Source organism: Rhamphochromis longiceps, linkage group LG6 (genome assembly GCF_057381845.1).
Source record: "Rhamphochromis longiceps isolate RC_006_pf linkage group LG6, R_longiceps_female_GT1.1, whole genome shotgun sequence".
NCBI classification, from domain to species: domain Eukaryota; kingdom Metazoa; phylum Chordata; class Actinopteri; order Cichliformes; family Cichlidae; genus Rhamphochromis; species Rhamphochromis longiceps.
The window spans coordinates 46,049,464-46,075,623 of NC_140562.1; the positions used below are offsets into that span (position 1 = coordinate 46,049,464).

The 26,160-nt window shown below is 48.3% G+C and overlaps 2 protein-coding genes across 3 annotated transcripts; both read right to left on the minus strand.

The window, feature by feature from the left end:
• Positions 1 to 1,602: 1,602 nt before the first annotated feature.
• Positions 1,603 to 7,156, minus strand: LOC146668930 (ras-related protein Rab-1A). The gene is made up of 6 exons (XM_085408242.1): positions 6,999 to 7,156; positions 5,592 to 5,664; positions 5,360 to 5,455; positions 5,191 to 5,286; positions 3,851 to 3,982; positions 1,603 to 2,001 (listed from the first exon to the last, which is right to left on the minus strand). Exons 1-6 carry the CDS (start codon positions 7,010 to 7,012, stop codon positions 1,804 to 1,806), a joined length of 609 nt encoding a protein of 202 aa, XP_085264368.1. The 5' UTR covers positions 7,013 to 7,156; the 3' UTR covers positions 1,603 to 1,803.
• A 1,603-nt stretch (positions 7,157 to 8,759) lies between these two features.
• aftpha (aftiphilin a) lies at positions 8,760 to 20,288 on the minus strand. 2 transcript variants are annotated; one of them, XM_085408185.1, is made up of 10 exons: positions 19,871 to 20,288; positions 16,610 to 18,205; positions 13,607 to 13,773; positions 13,348 to 13,477; positions 13,109 to 13,165; positions 12,340 to 12,462; positions 11,976 to 12,036; positions 11,057 to 11,140; positions 10,422 to 10,545; positions 8,760 to 9,876 (listed from the first exon to the last, which is right to left on the minus strand). In XM_085408185.1, the coding sequence occupies exons 2-10, from the start codon at positions 18,167 to 18,169 to the stop codon at positions 9,735 to 9,737; spliced, it is 2,448 nt and encodes an 815-aa protein (XP_085264311.1). In that variant the 5' UTR covers positions 18,170 to 18,205; positions 19,871 to 20,288; the 3' UTR covers positions 8,760 to 9,734. The 2 variants fall into 2 exon arrangements, with proteins under 2 accessions (XP_085264311.1, XP_085264312.1); XM_085408186.1 differs by lacking the exon at positions 11,057 to 11,140 and having other exon boundaries at positions 19,871 to 20,284.
• Between the last annotated feature and the right edge of the window lie 5,872 nt (positions 20,289 to 26,160).

Below are 26,160 nucleotides of genomic sequence, written 5' to 3' on the forward strand. Positions count from 1 at the left end.
GCTCACCTGGATCACCTGGTCCTGGTTGTCCTGTCTTCATCTTTTTATGGATTTTGCATTTTTTGTGTTTGAAATAATCAGAGACAGGAAGTGACACAAAATTCAAAACCTTCAACTAGAGTGTAATAAAGACCAGGAACAGGACAGAGCTGAGGTACGGAGGTCTGAGAGTGCCACAGAAGCCTTTAGAGCTCAGAGTTTAAGGTCTTTGTGGAGGAAGATTACTTTCTATTCCATCTTTAAGAAAAACTTAAAAAGCAGAAAGAGTTTTTACTTTGCTGCAACTTAAATGTTTTCACCGTCTTGCAGCCGTTTGGCTGTGGGGACGTACGGATTTGGAGGGAACCTGCAGCAGCACCTGGATGTGCTCCTCCTCTCGTCCCCCAGTGTTCGTACACGCAGACTCTGTAGCAGAGGTTTGGGGCATCGAGCGCCCGTCCTGTTGGAGGCGCTGTCGCCTCGCTCAGTGATGGCACGCTGAGGTTTGCCGGATGTTCTTCTGACTCTGCGAGCGGTGTGCACGGCTGTAACCACAGGACCAGCAGACCAGGTTCAGCCTGTGGTGCCTGCTCCCGTCTCTGCCCTCGTGCAGGGCCTGAGGTACGTCTTGCCAGACATTTTATGAACAGGAAGCATTGTTAAAGCATTACGTGTGACACTTTATTTCGACAGGAACTTCCTGTTTATGACCCTTTAATAAAAACTGTAGTTTATGTGCGACATTTATGTTGTGTAGTGTAACACTGAGGGTCGCGGGAGCCTGCGTACGATACGTACGTGTGGTTTCTGACACTCGAGCTAACTTCAGACCCTCCGTCTGCTCGCACAGGAAGCTTCTTGAGATCTGATTGGTAACCAGGTGCTGCCCTCTAGCCTGCTCCAGTGCAGGTCACATGTGCAGCACCAGTTACCATGACAACGTTGAATGACATTAAGGTGGTTTTACCTTCATTTGTTTCTGGTTTAGTTTAAGCGGCCTGAAGCCTAATAAAGTGAGCGCTGGGCGTGCCCAGGTGTGAGGTCTGACAGGAAGTAAAGAAAGACAGCAGGAGCACGAGCAGTTATCAAAGATCTCCTTCATGGTTTAATATTTGAATTTGTGCCACAAAAACGTCACGTCCGCAGCCACAAATCACGTGCTGAGATTTCTACGTGCAGCGCGTCGCCGCCGCTGCTCTACTCTGCAGATCATACATGTATGTATAAATATGTACAGTTTGGAGCTTCTTCTTCAGCAGGGCTCTTCTCCGGGCGTGGTTGTGCTGTAGGTGGAGAAACATGGGCGAAGGAACCCGTCCAGATGCAGCACATGCTTATGGGCGCGTACAGGAATGTTAGGGGGGGGTGGAGTTCTCAGCCAACAACACGAGAGCGCCGAAGGCAAGAATGTGACGAGGGTCTGCGGCCTGAAGGCACGGCATTTTCAGGGCGGCCCTGTGAAGTTGGATCAGTGGGGGCGGGGCGGGGGCGGGGCATGCATGATGCTGGTTTAAGCATGTGCTTCACTGGGCGGGCCGAATAACTCGAGCTGTGAGAGGAGACGGGGGCGGGGCTTCACTGTTAAAAATGGGACACGTTGCTTTACTTTTAGGAAATTAGAAGAAAGCCCGGTGTGGGTGGGGGCGAGGGCGGGGTCTTTGACAAAGGGGTGGGGCCTGGTGGAGCTGCACACACAATTACAAACCACTCAGTCTCTCTCTCACTCGTGCTGTCTCATTCTCTCTCTCTCTCACACTCTGTGGTTGCCATGGTTACATTGAGACTCGGGGGAGGGGCGGGTTCGGCGTGTGGCGGTTTCGGGCCTCAGCAGCAGCCCCCAGACGAGGTGTTGACTGGCTTGCTCTGGATCTTGACGTTGGACTTCTCGGCGGCGCCGGCCGTGGCGCCCGGGCCCATCCGCTTCTTGATCTCGGCCGCCATGGTCATGAAGGCCTGCTCCACGTTGGTGGCGCTCTTGGCGCTCGTCTCCAAGAAGGGGATCCCCAGGTTATCTGCAAACTCCTACAGAGGGAGGAGGGGCACACTGTGAGTGGATCGCTTCACATCAAACACATATTTTTATATATTTTATTTATTGTTTATTTGTAAAATATGTGTACACACACACACACACACACACACACACACACACACACACACACACACACACAGAAAAATATTTAGTATACACATCCAGAAATGCATATACTATTATATATTGTACATATATTTATTAGTTTCAGATGTAGCCATTCTTGTATTTTGCACAACTCTGTTGCTTGTGAAGCTCGCACACAAGAATTTCCCTCACATGTGCTGTACCAATGTACCTGCACATGTGATGTGACAATAAAAGTGATTTGATTTGAAAAACAGCTGCAGTTCCTCTGACGTCCAGCAGAGGCTCCCGCAGTGACTCAGTCCCCTCAGACCCCATTTGCCCGTCGCACAGCTGGAACACGGGTTACTGCGGCTTTTAAACTGACGCGTTCTCAGGAAGTCGCAAAACCCGCAAACAGTTCAATTCATCAGACACAGATTCATGAGTCACAGGTGTAGAGCTCAGCAGCCACGAGTGGGACCACCGAGAGCTGAAGTGGGTCGCTCTCATGCTGCAGAGCCGTGTACAGGTGCAGGCGCCGTCTGAAGCGCGTACGTGCTGTTGTCTGTCTGTTTGGACCAAAGCTATACTTGATACTGTTTCTGTGCCAATCAAAAAACAGATGAATCGTCTGGTTCCTGGAGTAAGTGATCTGCTGCCAGCTCAGCATTTCCAACACCATCGTCGTGTTTGCGGAGGGAAGAAACGGTAAAAACAGCGTCTTCTAAGGACGGCGGTCGAGAGCGCTCGCTGCTTTCAAGCAAAAGCCAAACAACTCCACGCTTTCCTATTTGTGGAAAAATAAAAACCAATTTAAATCAATGATATGGCAACATGGCGCTTGGTTGTTTAGGAAGACTGGGAAGTTTTAAGAGTGACAGCGGCGAGAAGGAGCGAGCGAAAGAGAGTTTTAAGATGTGAGCGATTTGGCGTGTTTGGAGTGTGTAGTTCTGTTGTGTGTCAGAACAATGCTGAATGTCACCCTCAGGCCTGCAGGTATCAGGCTGTGACGTTCTCCTTTATCTTACAACGGACAGAAAGTAAAAATTAAAAATCATTTGTGTGACTTTGATGCAGAACAGCTGATTGTTCTGTAAATAGTTTGGAAAAACGCCTCGGCTGCAGTTTTAAGTAAATAGCAACAAACTGTTGTTTACAAAACGTGTGTATGGGTTTTAAAATGTACAATTTCTATTTGTACTTCAAGTTATGAAAATGATTCGTTAATGTTTGTGGTTGTTACAGTAAAATATAACTTTTTTCTGCTCTGATTTGATGTTTCCAGCCTGACCTTAGATCAGTTGTGCTGACTCCGTGTGTCCAAAGGAACCGTTTGTGCTGAAAACGGTGACAACAAACAAGGTGAAATGTGGAGGTCAAAGAGGTCAAATCCAAAGTAGTGACAAACGGCCGGGTTTACCCAGGGGCTGACGTGTGTCACGTGTGTGGAGTGTAACTGCGAGGAGGATCCGTGTTTTTTCTCCGTCACGCGCCGCCTTTGACATAAATATAACTCCATAATCTTCATTATCAGAGGTCAAAGGTGGAGGAACTCTCAGCACAGGCCTGATGGCACAGCGAGTGTCAGCGCAGCAGCTTCCTCCTCTTGTGCTGACTCTGCATCTGCATCCACTTACTCATGTTTTCTACTTCCTGACACGTGGCGACAGCGTGCTGATGGCTGACCCCAGAACAGTCCCTTCTATCCTAACTGACCTACGGACGCCGAGTGCTTCTGTCGCCCACTGATGGAAGACTGTGACCTCTTACCTTAGCTGTGGTGTAGTCCACGACCTTCTTCGTTGTGAGGTCACACTTGTTGCCTACTAGCAGCTTGTTGACGTTCTCGCTGGCGTAGCGGTCGATCTCCTGTAGCCACTGTTTGACGTTGTTGAAGGACTCCTGAGGACAGAGACGTGAACACAGAGCTTTTCACACTGCCGACAGCCGCCTGCAGGGGGCGGTGTTTACTCCACTCATTTCACAGTTTCATACACAATTATGCCAAATACCCAACAGACAGCCCCTCCCTGACCCCACCTCACTTCCTGCGTGTGTTCAGAGTGCGTGCATGCTCCTGTACATACGGTGCAGGCAGTAACCAATCCTCCTCCTCCCTGCACACCTTTGTGAATCTGTGTGTCTGACATTAAACAGCAAGTTTAACATTGGGTCTGTCCCGCATGATGGGAGCCGTCCAACAGAACAGAAACACGTCAGGTCGGCTGCTCGCTCAGCGAGGCTGCTGCAGGGCGTGTTCCTGTGTCAGGCTGCATTGTGTGTCTGAACTTGTCCGGCCGGTTTTCTCGCTGCTCTTCAGTCGCTGTGTTTGAGCAGCGAGCGAAGCTGAACATCTACTGGCCAATGAACACGAGATGGGAAGGGTCTGAAGACTGAACTTTCAAAATAAGAGCACTGGCCATTTTCCACTACGGAACAGATGAAATTAACAAAAATAATCAATATCAAGACAAGTGAGCAGGAAGTGCAAAAACGACATAAAACATCTAGATCCTGGCCCTCAGTTAGCTTCTGAACAAGGCTTTTATTTTGGTAAGCTGGACATGTGAGAAGCAGCTCATCCCTCGTTCAGGGTGCCCCCCCCCACCCTGCTCATCAATGACTGACTGGACCTGTTGGAGACTCACAGACGTCTCTGTCGCTGAAACCATCAGCAGCTTATGGAAAACATGCTGCTGATGAGCACTTCCTGCATCTGAGCAGATGTTACGGGTCAGAATCGAACTGTTTGTATTTCCTTCATCAGCGCCGCTAGTTGAGCTTCTGTTATTACCACCGAGCCTTCAGACTGTTTTTATCATGTGTTTGGACTGCGGGAGGGAGCCGGAGAACAAACACAGAATCCACGCAGGAAGCACCAGCTGGAGCCTTCCTGTTGTGAGGCGGCGGTGCTGACTGCCACAGATTAATATGTAGATCTTATAACCGTGTATCAGAAAACATAACAAGCTTTAAAGTGAGTGAGTGCATGCTGAGTTTTAGGGCTGCTGTCAGGTACCGACACCGTGAGCAGCTGTCCCGGGTCATCAGCCACGTTGAGCCCTGCTGCACACCACACACGTCACGCTTTGAGCGCCGTCGGCACTCACCTGGTCCGTCACATCATAAACCACAATGATGCCGTGAGCTCCTCTGTAGTAACTGGACGTGATGGTGCGAAAGCGCTCCTGACCCGCCGTGTCCCACTGAGGAGGAAAAGCAGAGCGTCAGTCAGAGCAGAGTGACATCATCACCGCGTGTGACCAATCGTGTGCTTACAATCTGCAGCTTTATGGTCTTCCCGTCCAGCTCGATAGTCCTGATCTTGAAATCCACGCCAATGGTGCTGATGTAGCTCTCTGTGTACGTGTCATCCTGCTCTCACACACACACACACACACACACACACACACACACACACACACACACACACACACACACACACACACACAGGTGAATCTGTGCTACAAAATGCAGTTTACCATGACAACATTGTGTCAGAAACACTCACTGCAAACCGGAGCAGGAGACACGACTTTCCAACCCCAGAGTCCCCGATCAGGAGCAGTTTGAATAAATAGTCACTGTGAAGACAGAAAACATCATCATTACACACACGCGTCACACTGCTGCCGGTCTTTATGAGTGTGTGTTTGGTGTGCATGCTCCTTTAAAGAAAACAAGTCCAACAACACACAGCTGCTTCCGTGCTGGACTTTTACTGTGGGCGGGGCTTCTCACACACACACACACACACACACACACACACACACACACACACACACACGAAAGCACTTGAGGCAAGATAAGGTGTTCCTCGGGACTAACAGGTGTTTTTACCTGCAGACACTTTAGTGACACAGTTTGGAAGAACGTGTCTGAACAGACTTTGTTCAATTAACGATAACGAGTCAGATGTTGACTTTGATTAAAAACAAGGAGTGACATCATAATCATAATCAGTCATCAACATTAATACTCATATTATTCTGTTAATAATCTCCCATTATTACTACATTACCTGCTATAACACAGAATATTTAATTGTTCTGTTTTGACTTTATTTGTTACTCAAATATTTGATATGCTGACAGCAGAAGTCTGTTATTAAGTTATAAGCTGTATATATACACAGAAGCGACAATGATGATGTTTCAGCTGCAGTAACACAGGATGAACGAAGCCTGTGTGTGTGTGTCCTGTACCTCACACACACATGAACACAGCAGGAACGCTGAAACTCCTGTTCATACTTTAAGTAAACAGGCTTTGTGTATCTTAATGTGTGATAATGTTCAGCAGCCCTTTGACTTGACTAAACGATCAAAGTACTGTGGATTCTGGTTAAAGTACACCGTGGGGGCTAAACGCCCGATTGGTTAATCGATTATCTGATGGATCAGCTGTTCGTTGGTGTCAACTGCAATGAAGTAACAACATATTACCCAATAACGGGCAGACTTCCCGTTTGCGGCGCATACGTCACACCCAGCCCGGTTCGGGTTCACTGACGGAGCTGAAACCCGAACCCCGGGCCTGACACTGGAATCGAACCGAGTGAGCCGAGCCTGTGGGTCAATAACACACCCTGACCGTTAAGCTACGTAGCTGCTGTTAGCATGCTAGTGGCTAGCGTCTCTGACAAACTGTTAGCGAAATCGAAAAATCCGCCGGTTCAGGCGCACGGAGCCCGGACAACCGTGCCATTAGGCGGCCCTTTGGTGTTATATCTGAGCGCTGTCACTCGGTCTACGCTGCGTTCACAGCCCGTTAACGGAACTGAGAGACAAAGCAGTGGACGGTCATCTTCAGTCCGCCCGGCTAGCTTGCGCTTTCATTAGCTTAGCTTAGCATAGCTCCTCGGCTAATCTTCCAACTCCGCCGGAACGGTCACAGCCGACATCAAACTGACACTTACTATTCAGGATTCATCGTTGACTACAGGCTCAGAACCGTCACTGCGGTGGATTCAGCTGCAGGTCGTCGCGGATTAATCTGTAACTGGCCTCGCAGTGAAGAAAAAACACCGTTTTTTCTGATGGAGTGGCTAAACTGCCCGTCGCAGCCAGAACAGCATAATCGAATCAAATATGGCTGTCTCACTACCTACCCGGAAACGCCGCAGATTGGAATCATGAGTAATGTAGTTCTGTGAAGATGGGCGTTTACACGTCGTCAAGACACACAAACAAGATGACGTGTTATACTTAAAACGTATACATATATTTTTAACGTGCGCTATTATATTTTATTGGCAGTTTTTGCCAGGTATACGTTGCTGTGTTGATGTGTGATACATTCGTTCTTTAGACGACCCAGCCCTGGTGATGAGTGGCGAGACAAGCATGAGGATTTTGGGTGTAGTTTCCGTCTGAGTGAAGAACTCTGTAAAGATGTACATTTCTTGTTAGTTATCAGTTCATTTAGATTATGTTTGTCTGTATCAGGATGACCAACTTAATGTTCCCAGGGGGCCACATTAGACGGGGCTGATGTGGAGAGACACAGTAAAAAGCTGAACTCAGTTCTGCTCAATATTCTTTTAATCTGTTAAAGTGCTGCTGGATAGTGACACTGACACTTTACAACTATGTAATTACCATTTCTCAAAACAAAATAAAATTCGCAAAATTTCAGAGACTTTTAACTTGAACTGAAGTGTTTCTGTTCTTTTTCTTGTTCAGTGAGAGAAATCCTGAAAAAGTGCATTAAAGTCAGCTTCACTGTCACTGAGAGACTGTGTGTTGTTAAACTCGATCACTGACAATGTTTGTTCACATGTGAAGGTAGAGCCAAACAGAACCCGAATCTTCTGAGCATGTGTGAAAGAGTTCCTCTTTGAGAGAAGAATAAAGATCCAGTGCTGATGCTGACTGGACGTGCTGACAGCACCTACCTCCCTGAGTGCATTGCTGGCAGCACCTCATAATCTCAAACTCTTTGGTCATCACGCACACAGATGCATAACTGCTTTGTGTCACACGGGAACTGAGAGTCAAAGTAAAACGTCATTAATGTCACTGATAATTTAAAATCAGTGTCCTCATATGTAGAGCAGAGACTGGCATGTTCAGTAGGCCTGCCGAGTTCTTTCTTCATTATTATCAGGAAGTCCTAAAAACTCCCTGAAAGCCTTCAGCTGATCCAAAATGCTGCAGCAAGAGTCCTGACAGGGACTAGAAAGAGAGAGCAGATTTCTCCTGTTTTGGCTTCCTGTTAAATCCAGAATTCAAAATCCTGCTCCTCACATACAAGGTCTTAAATAATCAGGCCCCATCTTATCTTAATGACCTTGTAGTACCATATCACCCTATTAGAGCACTTCGCTCTCGCTCTGCAGGCCTACTTGTTGTTCCTAGAGTATTTAAAAGTAGAATGGGAGGCAGAGCCTTCAGTTTTCAGGCCCCTCTTCTGTGGAACCAGCTTCCAGTTTGGATTCAGGAGACAGACGGGATCATATAATTGTTGGTTTCTTCTCTGCATCATTTTCTTTACCTTACAGCATTGAGCACCTTGAGGAGACTGTTGTTGTGATTTGACATCTATAAATGAAACTGAATTGAGAAGTTGAATAAATCAGCTGCTTTTGTGCCTCTGGATCTGCCCCGAGCTGAACCCTTAAACAGCAACTTCACACCAAACAAACAGAGGAGGAGCACAAAGGAGGCGAGGCAGCAGCTTTTCTCTTAAATTAGTTTAATTTGTTGTGTACACTAAAAGTCAAATTTACACAGTGGTCTGAAAGAACCTGGGCATGCATGATAACCTCCCACAGGCTCTCCCACTGATTCCGTGTCCCATAGGAACTCCCCGTACATTTACAGTCCATAGTTTAACTGCACACAGTCTAAAGCCACAGTGAACTATGATTACATCCATTTCATCTTTACAATGTGCAAAATCCTCCAGGCTCGGCCGACAGTAGTATGAGCAACAGAAAACAGACCGATGGAAGCAGCCGTTGGTCCCTTCATTCCCCTTCGATGCGAGCGGCCTTCAGCTCGCCGACGCTCGAAACCGATCGTCCCGTTTTTAAACAAAGTAACAACCGGAACGTCTGATGGCAGACGCGCCGGCGTGAAGAACAAAAACAGACGAGCGAGGGTGTACAGGATTATTTTAAAAAGCTTCACGGAAAAAAAACAAACAGATTAAAACTGAAGGACGAACGAAGACGAGGGGACGAAACACTCGGCGGGATTCTGCAGGCAGTGTGGTTTCAAGTCCATAAATAGATTCAGATTTTATATATACGTATATAAATGTATGAATTCACAGAAACTTCCACTTCAGTTTGATTCAGCTTCCTTCAAGCTCCGCCCCCACACGTGTAAAATCAGCAGGAATCAAGGAGCCCATTTAAAAACAAAAAAAAAACAAAAACATTGAATCCCTGATTATTTACACACACGACAACAACACACACACACACCCGACACGGCCTGAACGCACAAATCCCACTTCCTGTCAGCTTTACCACGTGCTGCCCCTCCTCCACGCCGTGCCCCACCAAATAATGAGAAAAGCTTCACTTTATCCAGAGAAATAACTGAAAATCAACAAAAAGCTAACTTAATTAAAAAAAACAAGAGCTTGATAAAATGGGCGGGGCCAGCAGAGTGAGCAGGTGATGTCTGGAGGCGTGGCCGGGGCTTCAGTCTGGCGTGGCGTGTGACCCGAGCGGCGTCAGCGTGGCGGGAAACATCAGCACCTTGGCCTGCATGAAGGACAGGTCGGGCAGCGCCGCAATCACTTTGGCCGCCTCCTCGCTCAGATTCTCATCTTTCCTCGGCTTCCTGCCAAACAGGAAGTGACCAGTTTTTTAAACGCATGAACATAACATTTGTAGTTGATGACATCATCAGTGTGCCACTGACACAAACTGTTACAAACTGCACCCAGATCAGCTGAGTGTGAATGACCTGCATGTCTGACACACAGCAGCGTGCGCACACACACGCACGCACACACGCGCACACACACACACACACGCGCACACACACACACACACGCACGCACGCACGCGCACACACACACACACACACGCACACACGCGCACACACACACACACACACACGCGTGCGCGCACACGCACGCACACACAGGCCTGAGCTGTCAGGTGGACGTCTGCTGAATGTGGATCCACACCGGAGCGCTCACAGATTCACGCCAAAATTCACCACAGTACTTTAAATTGTTATTCCACTTATATTTAGCCATAGCCAATCATAGTTGAGCGTCAGCTGTGAGGTCATTCCTCAGGAGTTCCACCTGCAGCCGATCCTGATTTCATGCTTTCACAGGAAATTGGGGACAAACCAGAAGCGCTTTGACCTCTGACCTGGTGGAGGTGCTGGTCTTCTCCACGGTGGACATCAGGCGGGCGAAGGCGTCGGCCATGCGGCTCCCGGAGCTGCCCGAGTCCAGCTTGGCGGTGGTCAGTTCGAATAGCTCGGGGTCGACGCCTGAAATGCAGAAGAAAGATCAGGGAGGCGGAGCTTAAACTTCACCAACAATCCAACAGTGAGAAACTCGGAGGAGGCGAGCCGGGAGCTTCCTCCTCGGAGGTTCGCACCTGCACAAAAACGGTTGTGCTTGGCGTGATTAAAAGAGAAACTGAAGGACTGGAGCAGCTGTGAGGCGTGTCCGCCGCAGCGATCCGTTCTGAGATCAGCGTGTGCTTAAATGGTGAGCACCCGGCGGACCCGCCTCGCTTTCTGCTGCCTGCGGGACAGTCACATGACCTCATACCGACCTTCCTGTGCCGACCACCCCACACACCAGCATCAGTCAGGACATCATTCATGATTTTAAAAATCTGAGCTGGGAAGCAGTCACGTGACTAAAATGACATTAAAATTAGCACCAGGATCAAACCTCGGGATGGTCATGTGACCCGGTCAGGAAGCACGAGAGTGCGGTGAGTGAGAGGAGCAGATGGAGGTTAATTCAAAGGAGGAGGATGCTGGAGCTGACCTGGGATGGAGGGTGAGCTGCTGGAGCCTGAGTCCTCCACAGGACCAAAGAAGTCCAGGTTTAAGAGAGACGAGCCTCCGCTGGCTGCAGAGCCGGGCGAGCGAGGTTAACGCACACAGTCAGAGAGAGAGAGAGACACATGCAGCAGAGTCAGTGAGAGAAACCGGAGACGATCGTTTCCACATGCAGCAGATTTCTCACAGTCTGCACATGCTCAGTGCACCGCTTCACTGAAGCCCACGACGTTTGGACTGTAGCAGGTGGGAGGAGCATTTAGGACCGTGTTATCCAATCAGAGCACTTCGCTCTCACACTGCAGGCTTGTTGGTCCTAAAGTATTTAAAATTAGAATGGGAGGCGGAGCCTTCAGTTTTCCTCTGAAACCACAGCAGCTCCAGCCTGCTGAGTTACTGATGCTTCAGGGACTGCAAACCGCTCTGGAACCCTACGAGGTGACCTGAACACATACGCGCAGGTCAGGTGGCACACCGCCCCCGCAGAGCGATGACGCAGCACACACTGGTAGACCACACGTTATGAACACATGACACAGCAGCACAGCGCCGCAGTCAGCCTCTTATGGAGTTTTCAGACTTCAGCGAGCGTCACTGATGGCTGACGCAAGGAAGCGAATGAACTTTCAAAATAAGAGTGAGGGGACGGTTCACCAACAAAGACATGGCATCATTGGGCGCCCTCTGACATCTGTGACTGTGGGCCACAGCGACTCAGTCAGGAAACAGGAAGTGACTGATGGTTGTTTTATACACAGATCGCCTCCTGGTGTGTGATTGGCTGTGAAGTACAAACTGAAGCAGCTAACAGGAAACACTACAATAAATAGAGGAAGTGGAAGAAGAGAAGAGCTGTGAGCGGGAGGAGGAGGAGTCAGTGCGGCAGAGGCAGCGGGGTCACCTACCATCAAGCGGGTTGGTAAGGCCACTGCTGCTCCAGTCGAACTGGACGGGTGGGAGTGCCTCCTGCAGGAGGAGAGGCAGCAGGTCAGTCATGTACCAGGTGTGTGTGAGAATCATGTTTAAACACAAGGACACGCCCACACGTGGGAATGGTGTCAGGGTTAATTCCTCATGTTACATATGTCACAGCTGTTGTTCGCCCTCGTGACGGCGAGGACTTCACCTGTCATCGCTTGGAGGAAACGACGTCAAAAAGTCAAAAACAAAGATTCAAACTGTGGCAGTCAGCGTTTCTCACTATCAGCCAATCACATTGTATTTGAATCCTGCTCGGAGGTCACCTGTCGGCCCGCCTCCCCGTCTCACCTGGACCGAGTCTGTAGGACAGGAGCTTTTCTCAGGTACCAGCGGCGGCGCCTGCGCGATTGAGGCGATCATCTCTGCAGCAGAGACGGGCTTCACGGGCTCTTTGGTTGGCTCCAGCATCCCCTACACACACACACACACACACGCACGCACGCACGCACGCACGCACGCACGCACGCACGCACACACACACACACACACACAAACACACACACACACACACACACACACACACACACACCTCAAATGACAAACGCGTTTAAACAGCCTGCAGCGCTGCCTGGCGGCCTCCTCGTAGATGCATGGATGGTACAAATGTGAAAGTCTGTGATGTTTCATTTACTGCAGTCACGAGATTTTCAGAAAACTTGACCTCTGACTTTTAGGTCAAGGTATCAACTTCATCCTGCGTCACATCTGAAGTTCCCAAACGCACGTACCTGTCAGCGTTTCACAGCTAGAAATGAGAATAACTGATGTTCCTGCCGTAATGAAACTGTCTGTATCACCACTGTTCCTGTTCTCAAGTTCCCAAAACTTAAAGATCTTCATCTTGTCCTGAAATCAAGCAGGAAGCAGTTTTCTGTCCCCCTCCCTCCCCTGCTTACATCAGCTGATCAACAGCTGATCCTTCACAGTCACTGTGGAGCTGAGCGCTCATCTTTATTTACCTGCGGCTTTAATTTAGCTGTTAGTAACATCTTAAACGTGCTGCATGAGTAAACCTGACTTTATGTCGCTGTAAATAGAGTCTGTTGGATGCACTCACCAGGCCGGCGGCGTACATGGGCACGATGACCGGCTGCTTCTTCTGTCCTGTGAACAGCTGAAACATGGAAATCAGACCGATTAGGATTCAAACCTCGAGCGCAGCTGCCGCCTCAGCAGGAACGCCTTTAGTCATACCAACAAATGACCAGGAACCATCTTTTATCTACAGTCTATGTTGAAGAGTATCTGGGCGGGGCTAGGAGACGACGCATTCAGAGGGGAGCAGCGTGTACTCACGATGTTTCTGGTGTCGATGCCGAGGCAGCAGAGCAGTGCTTTGTTGCAGTGGGAGCCGCCCCACTGGTATCTGAGGCCGAACGCCTCGTGGATGTCCTGAAGCTGCGTCCACACGCCACCGTACACGGACCTGTGGCAGCCAATCAGACGCAGCGGAGTCAAAAACAGGGTTCATGAGTGGGAGCAGCTCTTAATGGAGCGGGTACGGAAACACCTATGGATCACTCATAACCAGGAGGTTCGCTGAGGAGACCCTCACCTCTTGCATGACGATTTCTTCTCCTCCCCCTCCTCAGCTCCGGGGCGTCTGTCCTCAGGAGGCTCCAGGACAGCCTTCAGGGACACCACCTGGTCCTCCAGCAGTCGGGTGGCGCTCTGAGGGAAGCTCACCTGGAACAGCTTCTCCACACGGCTGAACAGCGATGCCTGCAGAGAGATGGCAGCGTCAGACTCAACTTCACAGTCTGGGCCTGACTACAGTTAAAGGGGCGCTTCACCCTCAGGTGAAGGTGATGGTGCAAAGAGTCCAAAGGGCAGAGCTGCTGGTTCATATCTGCTTTAACTTCGTGCTGTACGAGCCCACAGTGAGACTGGCCTTATTCACACTGTCATACCAGTTTGCAGGTTTTTAATGGTTTCGTTGTTATTATGTAACGGCTGCTGTGGATTTAAGTCCCTCAGAAATGGACAATAAACATCTGTCTGTGCTGATAAACTGACAGTCTGAATGACTTCCCTGCAGACACTTCTCGCTGCTTTCAGTAGGGATGGGTACCGGTATCATGGCACCGGTTCTGTCATAAACAGCAGTAACCAGACCGTTTAAGCACCGTGTCAAAAGTACCGGTTTGGCACCGGTATCGGATAAAACCTAAACGATACCCATCCCTAGCTTTCAGTCTGTGTTGTGTTTACTGACTTTACATGTTTCTAATATTAAACTTTGATCACTTTGCTGCTGTTTAACTCACAGAGGGGTCGATAAACTCTGGGCCAACTTATCGAGCCGCTGTCACGTCGTGACTGGAATCCCCAGTCTTCCAGTTCCTTGGAATTCAATCAGCTGATTTGAGTTTGTGTGCCGGAGGAGGAAAATAGGGGCGGTCTGCGTGGACGTGGACACTACTTTGATTTTTATTGGACTAAAGGACGAGATAATGAAGAAACAACCGCATTATGCTGCTAACACAAGCACCTGCACAGACAGCATGCTAGTGCTAAGCTAGCCGAGAGCCCAGAGTGATGTTAAAGCTGAACTTCAACAGTCTACCTGTTCATGTTTCTACAGTAGAATCACCATGACGACCGTGCTGGTTTCCATCTTTGCTTTGTGTTCATACCTAAACACTAAGAGAACGATCACGCGTGTCATTAGCAACTACCAACCTGTATATTTTATTTATTGTTTACTCTATTTAATATGTAAAATACACACACACACGTAGAAAAACATATTTAGTACACACATCCAGTAATGCATACACTCTTATATTGTACATATATTTATTACCATCCTTATATTTTGCTTGTTTTATGTTATTGTATTTTTTGCACACCTCTGTCGCTTGTGAAGCTCGCACACAAGAATTTCACTCGCATGTGCTGTACCGTGTAGCTGCACACGTGATGTGACAATAAAGGTGATTTGATTTAGCGCAGAGCAGCGTGTTGGTGTGTGGGGCTGTGACCTCATGTTGTTAAACTGTGATGATGACATAGGGCTGCTCAATTAATCGAATCTTAATCTCGATTACGATCTGGGCTTTCAACGATCATTAAAAATGACTGAGCCGATTATCAGCCCCTCCCTCGTGCTTTACTCTCGCGCTGCTCCGTGTGGCAAATCGAGCGCACCGCTCTGCGTTTCGAACACGTGTCACAACAATTAAGAGGACCTGAGGGAAGCTCAAAAAGCTGAGCAGTTATTTGGAGAGGAGAGTGACTGCTGCTGGTTGAACAGAGGTAAAAAACTTCAGTGGTGTGGAAACATTATGGGTTCAGTCAGACGTGGATCAAGTAGACACAGTGTGTAAACTTTGCTACGGTGTCGTAGCTGCACCACAGAGCAACACTGCAAAGCTCACTAAACATAGATGTTTACATTTTTCATTTATTTCTTATATTGCAAACATTTGCACTGTTATCAGTATTTGCACACTATTTTATATTATTTTTTAAAGTCATTATTCAACACGTTGTTATTGTTAAATAAATATCGTCAAATAATCGAGATTATCATTTTTGCCATAATCGAGCCGCCCTATTATGACACAACGAGTTTCAGGACATTTTATGGAGAAATGCAGAAGTAATGAAGTAAAATACTGAGTTACTTTGAAGTACTCTGAGTAATTAATGACATTTCTTTGAGTAATGAGCCAACACTGAGGGAAATCCCTCCAACATGCACAAACATGTGACCCACAGCAGAAAGTCTTTGATACGCTGCCGAGTCTCAAACAGGAGCCAATGAGGAATCAATCAGTGATATTGATGATGGAATCAGAAACGCTAAATTCCTATCACTTCCTGTCCCTACAGGCGCATGATTCGAGATGTTGACCGACCTTCCCACCTGACCCAAACCTGCCATCCTTCATCATCATCAGTCTGAGTTCACCTGTGCACATCCACAGGAGCAGGTGAGTGAGCATGCTCAGAGTTTAGAAACAGCTCTACCTTCATCCGGAGGAACCTAATGACAGCGGTGCTAAAGCCTCACACGGATCCTCTTAAGGAGAACTTAACCCAAAAAGTTCCAGCTGCAAACTATTTTTTAAATTTGACAGATATTGCAGATCCTGGATGAAGACATCCTGGATACAGTGTACAAAGTACGTGGTGGCGGCGGTCTGCGGGCCCCTCCTACTGTGTTGTTCGCCTGCCAGCCACAGCAGAAAGTGCTGAAGCGACACGGAGCGCCGCGGGTCTGCAGCCTGTCTGAGCGCTTCATGCTCGGGTTTGTTTAACTCGGTGAACTCCGAGCCCAGAGTCGTATGTGTGGACGACACATCTGCACAGCGGAAGTGTGTGAGTCAGCTGGGTGTGAGCAGAGGAAGTGGAACAGATTTAAAGCTTTCACATTAACTTCCTGTTTGGGTTGTGGACAGCACATCGTTATCATGACCTTTAAGACAGGAAACGTGTAATCCTGCTCTAACTGAATCAGTGTGATGTCACAGGTTTCTGGAGTATCTCTGCATTTTAAACATGGGAAACAGAATCACGTCCCAGTCCTCCCAGTGTGCCCAGTGTCCCTTACCGGCTGACTGTCAGTGCTGCTGGGTTCTTCGCCGACCGCAGGTGCTTTACTCTCATGCCACTCCTCCTCCTGCTTCTCCTCTTCCACTCCTCTGCTATCTGCAGGAAGTGAGACGCTCGTCTCAGCGCTGAACGCCGCCCATGAAGCCCCCTCTTCCTCCTCCTGCTGCTGCTCCCCGAAGGCGCTCCACCCGGCGTCGCTCTCGCCGCCACCGGCCGAGCTGAAATTCCCAAAACTGTTGCTCACAGGGAAGTCGGCAAACTTTCCTCCCTCCTCCCCCTCGTTTTCACCCGAGTTAAATTTGGGGGAGTTGAAGTCGCCAAAGTCGTCGTCTTCTTCTGCGTTGTCCTTGGCGGTCGCAGCTTCCTGCACCAGAGCAGAACTCTGTAATCCGACCGGATCGTGCTGAACCTCCAACTGATCGAAGTCTGCGAAGCCTTGAGCGCCGAAAGAGCCGGCGTCTCCGAAGTCCCCGAAGTCTTCGTCGCCGTCTTCGGCCATCTGGCTGTCGTCAGCGGGTGTGGCGGATTCCCCCTGGAGTGGGGGCGAGGGCACCGAGCCCGTGGTGCTCACGTCGCCGTACTCCTCCAGAGCGTCGGTGGACAGTGGACGGCCAAACGACGTCTCCGTTTCGGTCTCCGTCTCGTTCCCGGAGCTCTTCTCATCCGATTGCCTCGCCTCGCTGTCTCCGGTTGTGTCGGGCAGGAGCTGCTTTTCACCGCAGCCGTCTACAGAACCGTTGCTGTCAGCTACATCCGCCCTGTTCACGGCGAACAGTTTGTCAGTGCAAACGGCCTCTGAGGCGCCACAATCTGCCGCCAAGGCCACATCCCTTTGTCGAGAGTCAGCATCCATGTGAGCACGCCGGTCCGGCGTCTCAGCGGGGACGCAGAGAGACTCTGAGCAGAATGCGTCGTTTTCAGTTCTGTTTGTGTCCCTGACATCGTCCTCTGAAGTCAGTCCCTGCTCTACATTATGGCTGACGCCCGGTGGACAGTGCGAGCTCGCCGTCTGGTCGAGGCGTCCGTCAGCATCGGAAAAAGCAGCAAAGTCTGCAAAGTTGTCCTCCGGGCCTCCGGCACTTCCCGTGTCCTCGGGGGACGTTCCTTTTATGCGATCATGGACAGAATTCTGGGAGGAAGGACTTCCCTGAACATCAAACCCGTTTGTGAGCACCTCGCCGCCGTTACAATCCGCGGTGTCGCTCGCAGTCAAGTCCACACAGCTGGCGAGGACCTTTTTCATCTCAGTTCTTTCTGAGGCACTCGCCAGCACGACACCGTTCGCCTTTGAGAGCTCATCACTGCGGCTGCGGGCGCCATTCGTGGAGCCATGGCTGAAGCCCACCACCCCTCTGCTGTTGATCAGCTCCGGCGGCGAAGTGGCGGTCAGAGCCTGCGTCTGGTTAAAAGTGGTCGGAGTGTCAAACTCTGAGAAGCTGATGCTGTTCGGGATGCCAGAGAAGGTGCCAAAATCTCCGAACTCATCGTCCTCTTCCTCAGCGCCGTCCTCCATGGGTGGCGGAGAGGAGGAGTACATGCGGATCACGTCTGGCTCCATGACTCTGCGGTGATCGAAGAATCCTCCGGGCTATACCTGAAAGAGCGAGAGAACGTCGTGAGCAGCGAATCACAGGACAAACATTCAAAAATAAGTAAAAAAACAGTAGCGCGCTTCATCCACGCGGCGAGGAGCCGAGCACGCCTCTCAGCAACACCGATGATCTCCAACGAGAGGCTCGAGTCACAGCTCATCGAGTAATACGAGCCCCGAGAGTGCAGACGGCGTCAAAGCGACGGCGAAACACACCGTCACAAACACATCATCGACAGAAATGAGGAAATGAAACCCCGCCCTCCTGCTCTGATGTCACTGCTGCGGGATCACATCATCACTGCAGCGTGAACATGAAAGCGTGTTGTTTGAATGAACACGATAGAAGTCGACAGGCGTGGACACAAACGCCTCTCACAACACGGAGCATCAACCTGATGTTCAGCACCGAGCTTTAAACAGGACTCTGACTCATCACTAATAATCTTATTTATTTATGTGATTAACAAAAATGATGATGTCAGAAACTATATGACTTTATTCTGCTGACATCACAGTTCTGATCACACACACAGCTTTCACAAATGTATAAGATAATAAAATTTTTGTCACTAAATAAAAACAAACACCATTTTTAAAGTAACCTGTCTCCTGTCTTACTTCTGATTTCAGCTGTGCGCTCTCTCTCTCGCCCTGTGACTCTGTGACCCCTGACACCTGGCGTGTGGGGGCCTGATGTCATTATTTCTTTTCATTAACTGTATTTGTGTGCTTGAATCACGTTTCCAAATCCTGATCTGAAGCGAGCACAGACCTCAGCTCTTTAAAATTTCACTGAGTTTGGACTGAAACAACCAGCCAGGTAAGGAAACACCTGAGTTTCTGATGAAGGTACCTTCCTGCAGCTCTGCAGGGGAAGTCCCTCTCGGGTTACCTGCTGGCCTGGACGGCCTGTGTTTGTGCTGTGACCGGCGGTGGGCGGAGCCTACCTGTGTTTGGTAGAGCTGAGCTGGACTTCAGGTATGCAGTCCTGAGAGACCAGTCAGGCGAGCGCGAGCCGTTTAACCCCTCAGACCCCACAAACGGTGACGTGTTAACGTCAGGGCAGGTAAACATGTTTAAGATGGGTTTACCTGCGCACTCAGCGGGGTCACCTTCAACAGGCGCTCAGCCTCCTGACAGTCGTTCTACACCTGACACTGTGAGCCCCCCCCCAGCAGTCTCACCTGTCTGACGTCAGCGCTTAAAGTGCAGCTAAAAAGCTAACGTAGCAGGCTCAGTAAACTCCCAGGTAGCTTAGCAGGCTAAACGACGGAGGGCTGAGAGTTTGTCCCGAGCAGAACCGACTTGTCTGAGCCCAGCCCGAGCCCGACAGGGAAGCTAGCAGGACAGCTCGGCGGCTAATAGCAGCCCGAGCTCGGCGGGACTAGCTCGGTCAGCTTGTGTGGAAAGCTGAAGCCAGCTTGATTACTATGCTGGTACTTTACCGGGCGGCTCTGCTGGCACACAGCGGCGGTACACAGATAAACACAGGCCGGGGACCCTTCAGGAACGAGTCGGTTTGACGTTAGCTGCTCCTGCTAACTGCGCAGCTAGCTTCACCAACGACAACAAGCCAAGAAGCAGCTGAGCTAGCATTAGCTTAGCTTAGCTCAGCGTTTCGTGTGACAACAACTGTCTCATCCCGAAGGAAAGAGCCGGGCTCACCGTCAGAGGCCGCCCGCTGGCGTCCATGGTTCGGTTCCACACGGGCTGTCGTCGGAGCGGGACGGCTGACTGTGAAGCCCGTGCTGAAGGTGGAGTCCGCCGGCTGCTGCTGCTGCCCTGCCTCACGATCACCCAGCATGCACCGCTGCGTTCTGCTGCTCCACAAACTTCCAGGTGGAACAGGTGGATGGATGTAACTGAGTACTCATACTCATGTACACCAGTTGGCCGCTTGTACTCGAGTATTCCTGAACCACGCCTCTCTCCCAGCACTTTTTAAAATCCAAACTTTATTTCTTTAAGTGGAAAGCGCTGTTACAAACTCCGCTGAGCAGACCTAAATATGAAAAATAATCGGACTGGGCACAAGTCCAAGCTGCCTCAGAGCAAGAGGAGGTCCACCTGGACAGGTGCACCTCTGTGGCAGAGCTGACGGAGAGAGACAGACAGATGGCCAGTTCACATTCACACCTTTAGTCAGTTTAGAGTCACCTGTTAACCCGACCCCACTGACTGTTTGGACTGTGGGCGAGAACCCACACAGGAAGCACCTGCAGAACAACAATATGTTGTGTGAATGCACCTTTCTAAAGTCCCTCCTCAGTGATTTAAAGCACACGTGTGTCTAATTATTCGAGACGGGAAAAGCGTCTCAACCATTAAATTCGAGCTGGTGTGGGCCCCGGGGTCTGGCATGAAATAAACCCGACACTTGGATAAAAGGAGGCTGAAGTGTTCGTATACTCAGCCCAGCTCCACACTGGCGTCTCCCACACTGCTCTTAACCTGCTTCTGCTCAGCTGTGCTGAGAATCGTAACAGCGATGGTTGGGACAGAACAGATTCGTCTGGATTTCAAATCTTCTCTGTTTTCAGTGATATAACTTTAGTAACAAGCACCTCATTCTTTTCTCTCTCTCTCTTTTGCCATGTTTTCCAGGTAACCTATATTTGACAACAGCTTGATAAAAAGAAATTCTGTTTTTGGTGTCACTCCAATATTTTTAGTGGCCACCCCTATGAAAACATTCTGGAGGCGCCCCTGGCCGTTCTGTCTGCTGACCAGCTCTGACGTTCAGGATTCGTGTTTGGACTGAACCTGCTCAGCAGAGCCACAGCTGACAGGTATCTGGGAGGTACCGTGTCTCTGCACACCTGAAAATAATGTGAGAAAACTCCAAAAAGCCCACTCTCTCAGTGTTTGGCTGTCAGGGTGTCAGGACGCAGTGTAAATAAAGCAGAATGCAAAGACTCACAAATCTCATGATATGTGATGTTTGATTCACAGAACACTGAAATCATATCGAATATTTATACATTTTCCTGTTTCATTTCATTTTGATGGCAGCAACTTTAAAGAAACAGCAGGAGGAACATTTATCAGGTGAGCTGTCAGCAGGTGGGTCACATGGTCGGGTGTAAACAGACCTCTCTTAAAACTGATCTGAGGTCAGACCCGCCCAGGCATGGACGCCGCGTCCTCTGGAGCGCTGCACAGAGTACTGACATCAGTGTGCTCTCCGCCTGTGCAACCACATTTTTAATATATAAAAGGAGTCAGTGTGTGTAGAGGTCAAAGGTCATGTCAAAGCTGGGAAAGGTTCTGAAATCATTTATCTTGGCAGCTTCGTTTGTGTGGTGGGGGTAGGCTTTAATCACAATCAGAAAACTTTATTGATCCCTGGGGGAAATTACTTTTCGTTACAGTGCTCCATTACAAACAAGCATTAACAGAGACAGACAAGACACTAACTAAGAATAGCACCATATATACAACCATATATATACATAAAAGTCACTTATTAATAAATAGCTGAAAAAGAACATGTGCAAGAAGGGTGTAGCTGTAGCAGCAAACAGTGTGTTAAGTGGATGCGTTGTACAGGGAGCCACAGGCAGGAATGATTTCCTGTGTCGTTCAGTGGTGCTTTTCAGTAATCTCAGTCTCTCACTGAACGAGCTCCTGTGACTGACCAACATGTCATGGAGTGGGTGGGAGGTGTTATCCAACATTGTCTTTATCTTGGACAGCATCCGCCTCTCCGACACCACCTTGAGGGAGTCCAGCTCCATCCCCACAACATTGCTGGCCTTACGGATCAGTTTATTAAGTCTGTTGGCATCTGCGACCCTCAGCCTGCTCCCCCAGCATGCAACAGCATAGAGGATCGCACTGGCCACCACAGACTCATAGAAAATCCTCAGCATTTTCTGGCAGATGTTGAAGGACCTCAGTCGCCTCAAAAAATAGAGACGACTCTGGCCCTTCCTGTAAAGTGCTGTGGTGTTTTTAGCCCAGTCCAGTTTATTGTCAATGTGTACTCCAAGGTATTTATAGTCCTCCACAATGTCAACACTGACCCCCTGGATTGAAACAGGGGTCAAGTGTTTCCTGGTCTTCCTGAAGTCCACGATCAGTTCCTTGGTCTTTGCCACGTTGAGCTGCAGATGATTCTGCTCACACCACGTGACAAAGGAGTCGACCACAGCCCGGTACTCTGTCTCATCATCCCTGCTGATGCATCCAACCACCGCAGAGTCATCAGAAAACTTCTGAAGATGGCAGGTCTCTGTGCAGTGGCTGAAGTCTGTGGTGTAGAGGGTGAAGAGGAAGGGGGAGAGGACAGTCCCCTGTGGTGCCCCTGTGTTGCTGATCACCTTGTCAGACACACACTGTGGGAGACGTACATATTGTGGTCTTCCTGTCAGGTAATCAACAATCCAACAATCTGCTGTGAGCCCTCCACCTGCTTCCTGTCAGACTCGGGCTAGCGTCATGAGCACTTTACTGTAAAAGGTAACATCAGTTATTTGCTTTTTAACATCTGCTTTTGGACCCAGCTGACTTTGTGCTGAAACAGAGACAGCTTCATGCTGTCACCAGCAATGATTTCATCTGCCTCTGTCTGCAGGAACTGATGTAGATTAACCACGTCTGGTCCTCCGGCCTCCGCGGCTGTAGCTCAGGGGGTGGAGCAGGTCATATCCTAATTGGAAGGTTGGCAATCCAGTAATAACATATATGTACACAGCTGTTATATTTTAATCTGACCGAGGCCAACAGATAAAAGTCTAACAGTATTTATTTAAGGGTTAATAATATTGTAGTTCCTGCAGCTCACCAGCAGAGGGCGGAGTCTGACGTTGATCTTGCTGTGAGAAACAGACATGTGATGATGTGGTTATAATAATGATAATAATAATAATATTGTAATTGTCTCTGTTCCATGTGAAGGGATTTTCCTTAAGCAGGAGAAATTATCTCCATGAAAAGGAACAGGTTCGGCCATCGCACAGTGGAACAAGTTCTCTTCTTAAAAAAAAAAGAAAAAGGGTTACCTTAAATGCATCATGTTTTTAATTTCGAAGTTCATAAGCATTTTCCTTTTCCATTTCACAATCAATTCTACCCCCAGGTCCAAAAATATAAATAGGAAAAATTCCCTAATATAATATTATTTATAAATACACCCGTCTAACGATTAATTGCATTAGTGCATGGAGGCAAGACCTCAGAGCATACTCCATAATGTATTGTACATTATTATATGTATGTTATATGTAGCGTGGTATTTTTCAATTATTTTATGTACCAACATCAAGAAGTCACAAGCAAAGAAAGACCACACCATGGTGCATGTTTAAACAAGGAGAGTTTACTGGTCAAAATTATTTATTAAACAAATAAAACACATTTTTTTAACCACCAAAAAATACACGTTCAAAGCAACACAACAGCGGCCCAATATCAGACAGAACTCCACTCTGTAGAGTGAGCAATCTTAATGAAGCAGTTGGTTTTATTTTGTGGATTCGAGCTGCTCTTCATATTTTTGGCCACCAGATGTCACCAGAGAGGACTGTGTTGAAAAGCTTCGAGTAATGAACCGTTTTTCAATACAAGCTTCAGAAAGCTTCTTCTGCCCATCACTAGTGTTATGTGACGGCTGTGTGCAGGCAGGAGTAGTAGTAGGAGGACCCAATGTGCAGACACTCGGAGACGCAAAGTGAACTCAAAACAGCTTTAATGCTGAACTCAAAAGGGTAACAAAACTGAGAATACAAAATACACCTACGCAGACAGAACACACAGCAAGATGAGGGTAGATCACAACACCAACAAACTGAAACACAGGGCTTAAATACACAGAGGGAGCAATCAGGGAGGGAAACAGCTGGGGCAAATCAGGCCTAACGAGACAAAGGAAGCAAAACCAGACACATTTACATGAGACACGGACTTTCAAAGTAAAACAGGAAACATAACACAGACTGAACTTACAGACAGACTCACAAGCAGGCACTGCAACAGAGGGAACAGAGACGTGAGACCAGGGCAGACGCGGGGATATAGCCGACAGGGGAGACAGCAACTAAGGATTACACAGAGACATAAACCATAAGAAAGAACTCTAACAAAGAAACCAAAGACTGGAAATGATAAATAATATAATAAACTCAAAAACCCGGGGTCAACGACCCAGGCATCCAAACAGTTTGTGGTCATTTGGAGATCAAGCTGAATTTACTGTATACTTCATATTCACCTTCCTATGTTGTGATTGGAGGATTCATTTTTGCTTTGACCTTTTAACAGATGTTCATTTGCCCCAAGACTTTTTGCTTGTCAGGTTATTTTTCTACAAGTGTACAATAATTATAAGGAATGACCAAATTCAATTACATTAGCCCTTTAATCATATTTGGGTTATGTGTCACCCTTTTTAATTGAGTAGTCCAAAATCAGTCGAATCCACAGTAATCTGTCATACAAAGTCAATATTTGAGAATCTACTCGTTGGGTTCAGGTAGGATCGTAAGGAGACTGGCAGTGGTAACTCACCTTAAAGAAGGAATATCCCTCCACTCAGAATGAGACACTGACAACAACTTAAAGGGAGAAAAGTGATTTGAGTGTATTCAACCTTTAAATGGTCCAAAACATAGACATGAACAAAACATTTAAATCATTTCAAACATGTAAATCTCAACAATGTACAACATATCACTTAAAGTGTCCATAAATGTATCAGGTAGGCTGTCCATTTCAGTTCAGTGCACTTAGTATTCAGGGTTCTTAGTAAGTGTTCAAGTTATTTGGATTGTCTTTGGTCACAGTTTTGCTTTTAGATGCATCAGTTTTTTGTGTTAAGTGGAATCAGATCTGACCCAAAAAGGAAAAAAGTAACAACATAAAGCGTCTTGAGATCGCAGAAAAAACGTTAATCCAAAAAAATTGCAAATCGTTGCATCCTACCACCCTCCAAGGGAACAGGTGGCCTTCAGATTGAGAACGTCCTTTCTAGGCACCTCCAGTGGCATCCAGTCCTTAGATGGCACCGCTCGGTCCTTGCAGCAGATTTCTATCACATAAAAAGAACAATGCCCCCCTGCACAGCTGCAGACGGGTTTGCCCTCCTCCACGGTTATTCTGCTGGCAGCTGTTTGGATATGGGGCAAATATAAACAATGAAGACAAAGTAAGTGGAGCTCATGAAGTGAATCTCATACACCATGCTCCTCCATAAAACTGAAAAGAAGAACAAAATGAGCCACTCGATTTAACTGTGCCCATAACGACTCAGGTCTTTGATTATGCACTGACCTGCCAGTGATAACACTCTGCCTGTTCAGTCCATGAAACGGCCACACCAGTGTTTCCTACTCCACGATCACATCTCTCTGGATGGTGTTCCAAAGTTCTGAACACCAACCGTGAACAGTGACGACCCTGTACAGCTGGAACTGATCCACGTCAGCTGTTTTAGACACGATGCGCTCCCAGGTTTATCAGCCACAGAGGGAGCACAGCAGGATGCTGGCACTCCTTCACAGAAGATCAGAGTGAGCGCACACGTGCACGCGACTGTGCACAAACACAGCAGACTCTGGAGACCTGTCAGGTGCTTCATCATCATCATCAGTCTGAGCTCACCTGAGATCCACAGCTGCAGGTATTCATCTCAAACACCTAGAGCACTAAACTCCACCAGCTTTAAACGTGATGGAGTTTAAAAGTTTGTCTTCGAAACAGGAACAACATTGGAAATAGGGGTGGGTTTTTATAATCGATTCATCGATTAAAATCGATTCTGGCTTGGATAACGTGAAATCGATTCATTAAAATCCTGAATCGATTTTTTTAATATAAATTTATTTTGCCCGAAATGCCAGAATCTCTGGTGACATCTCACAAAATTTCAAGAACCACCAAACAGTTAAGACAGTAAATGAGAGCAGGAACACGGATTCTGCACATAGACTTAAACACACAGCGCGACCCGCGGATCA

What these genes read in the sequence shown, in the direction of transcription:
- LOC146668930 (XM_085408242.1), bottom strand. An exon ending in GTCTCCTGCTCCGGTTTGCA is followed by an intron (nt 5,456 to 5,591) that starts GTGAGTGTTTCT and finishes GTGTGAGAGCAG; the next exon opens with GATGACACGTACACAGAGAG. An exon ending in TTTATGATGTGACGGACCAG is followed by an intron (nt 3,983 to 5,190) that starts GTGAGTGCCGAC and finishes CTCTGTCCTCAG; the next exon opens with GAGTCCTTCAACAACGTCAA.
- aftpha (XM_085408185.1), bottom strand. Translation starts at nt 18,169, where the DNA reads ATGGAGCCAGACGTGATCCGCATGTACTCCTCCTCTCCGCCACCCATG. An exon ending in GCATCGACACCAGAAACATC is followed by an intron (nt 13,166 to 13,347) that starts GTGAGTACACGC and finishes TCCATGTTTCAG; the next exon opens with CTGTTCACAGGACAGAAGAA. An exon ending in GTCCTACAGACTCGGTCCAG is followed by an intron (nt 12,037 to 12,339) that starts GTGAGACGGGGA and finishes CTCCTCCTGCAG; the next exon opens with GAGGCACTCCCACCCGTCCA.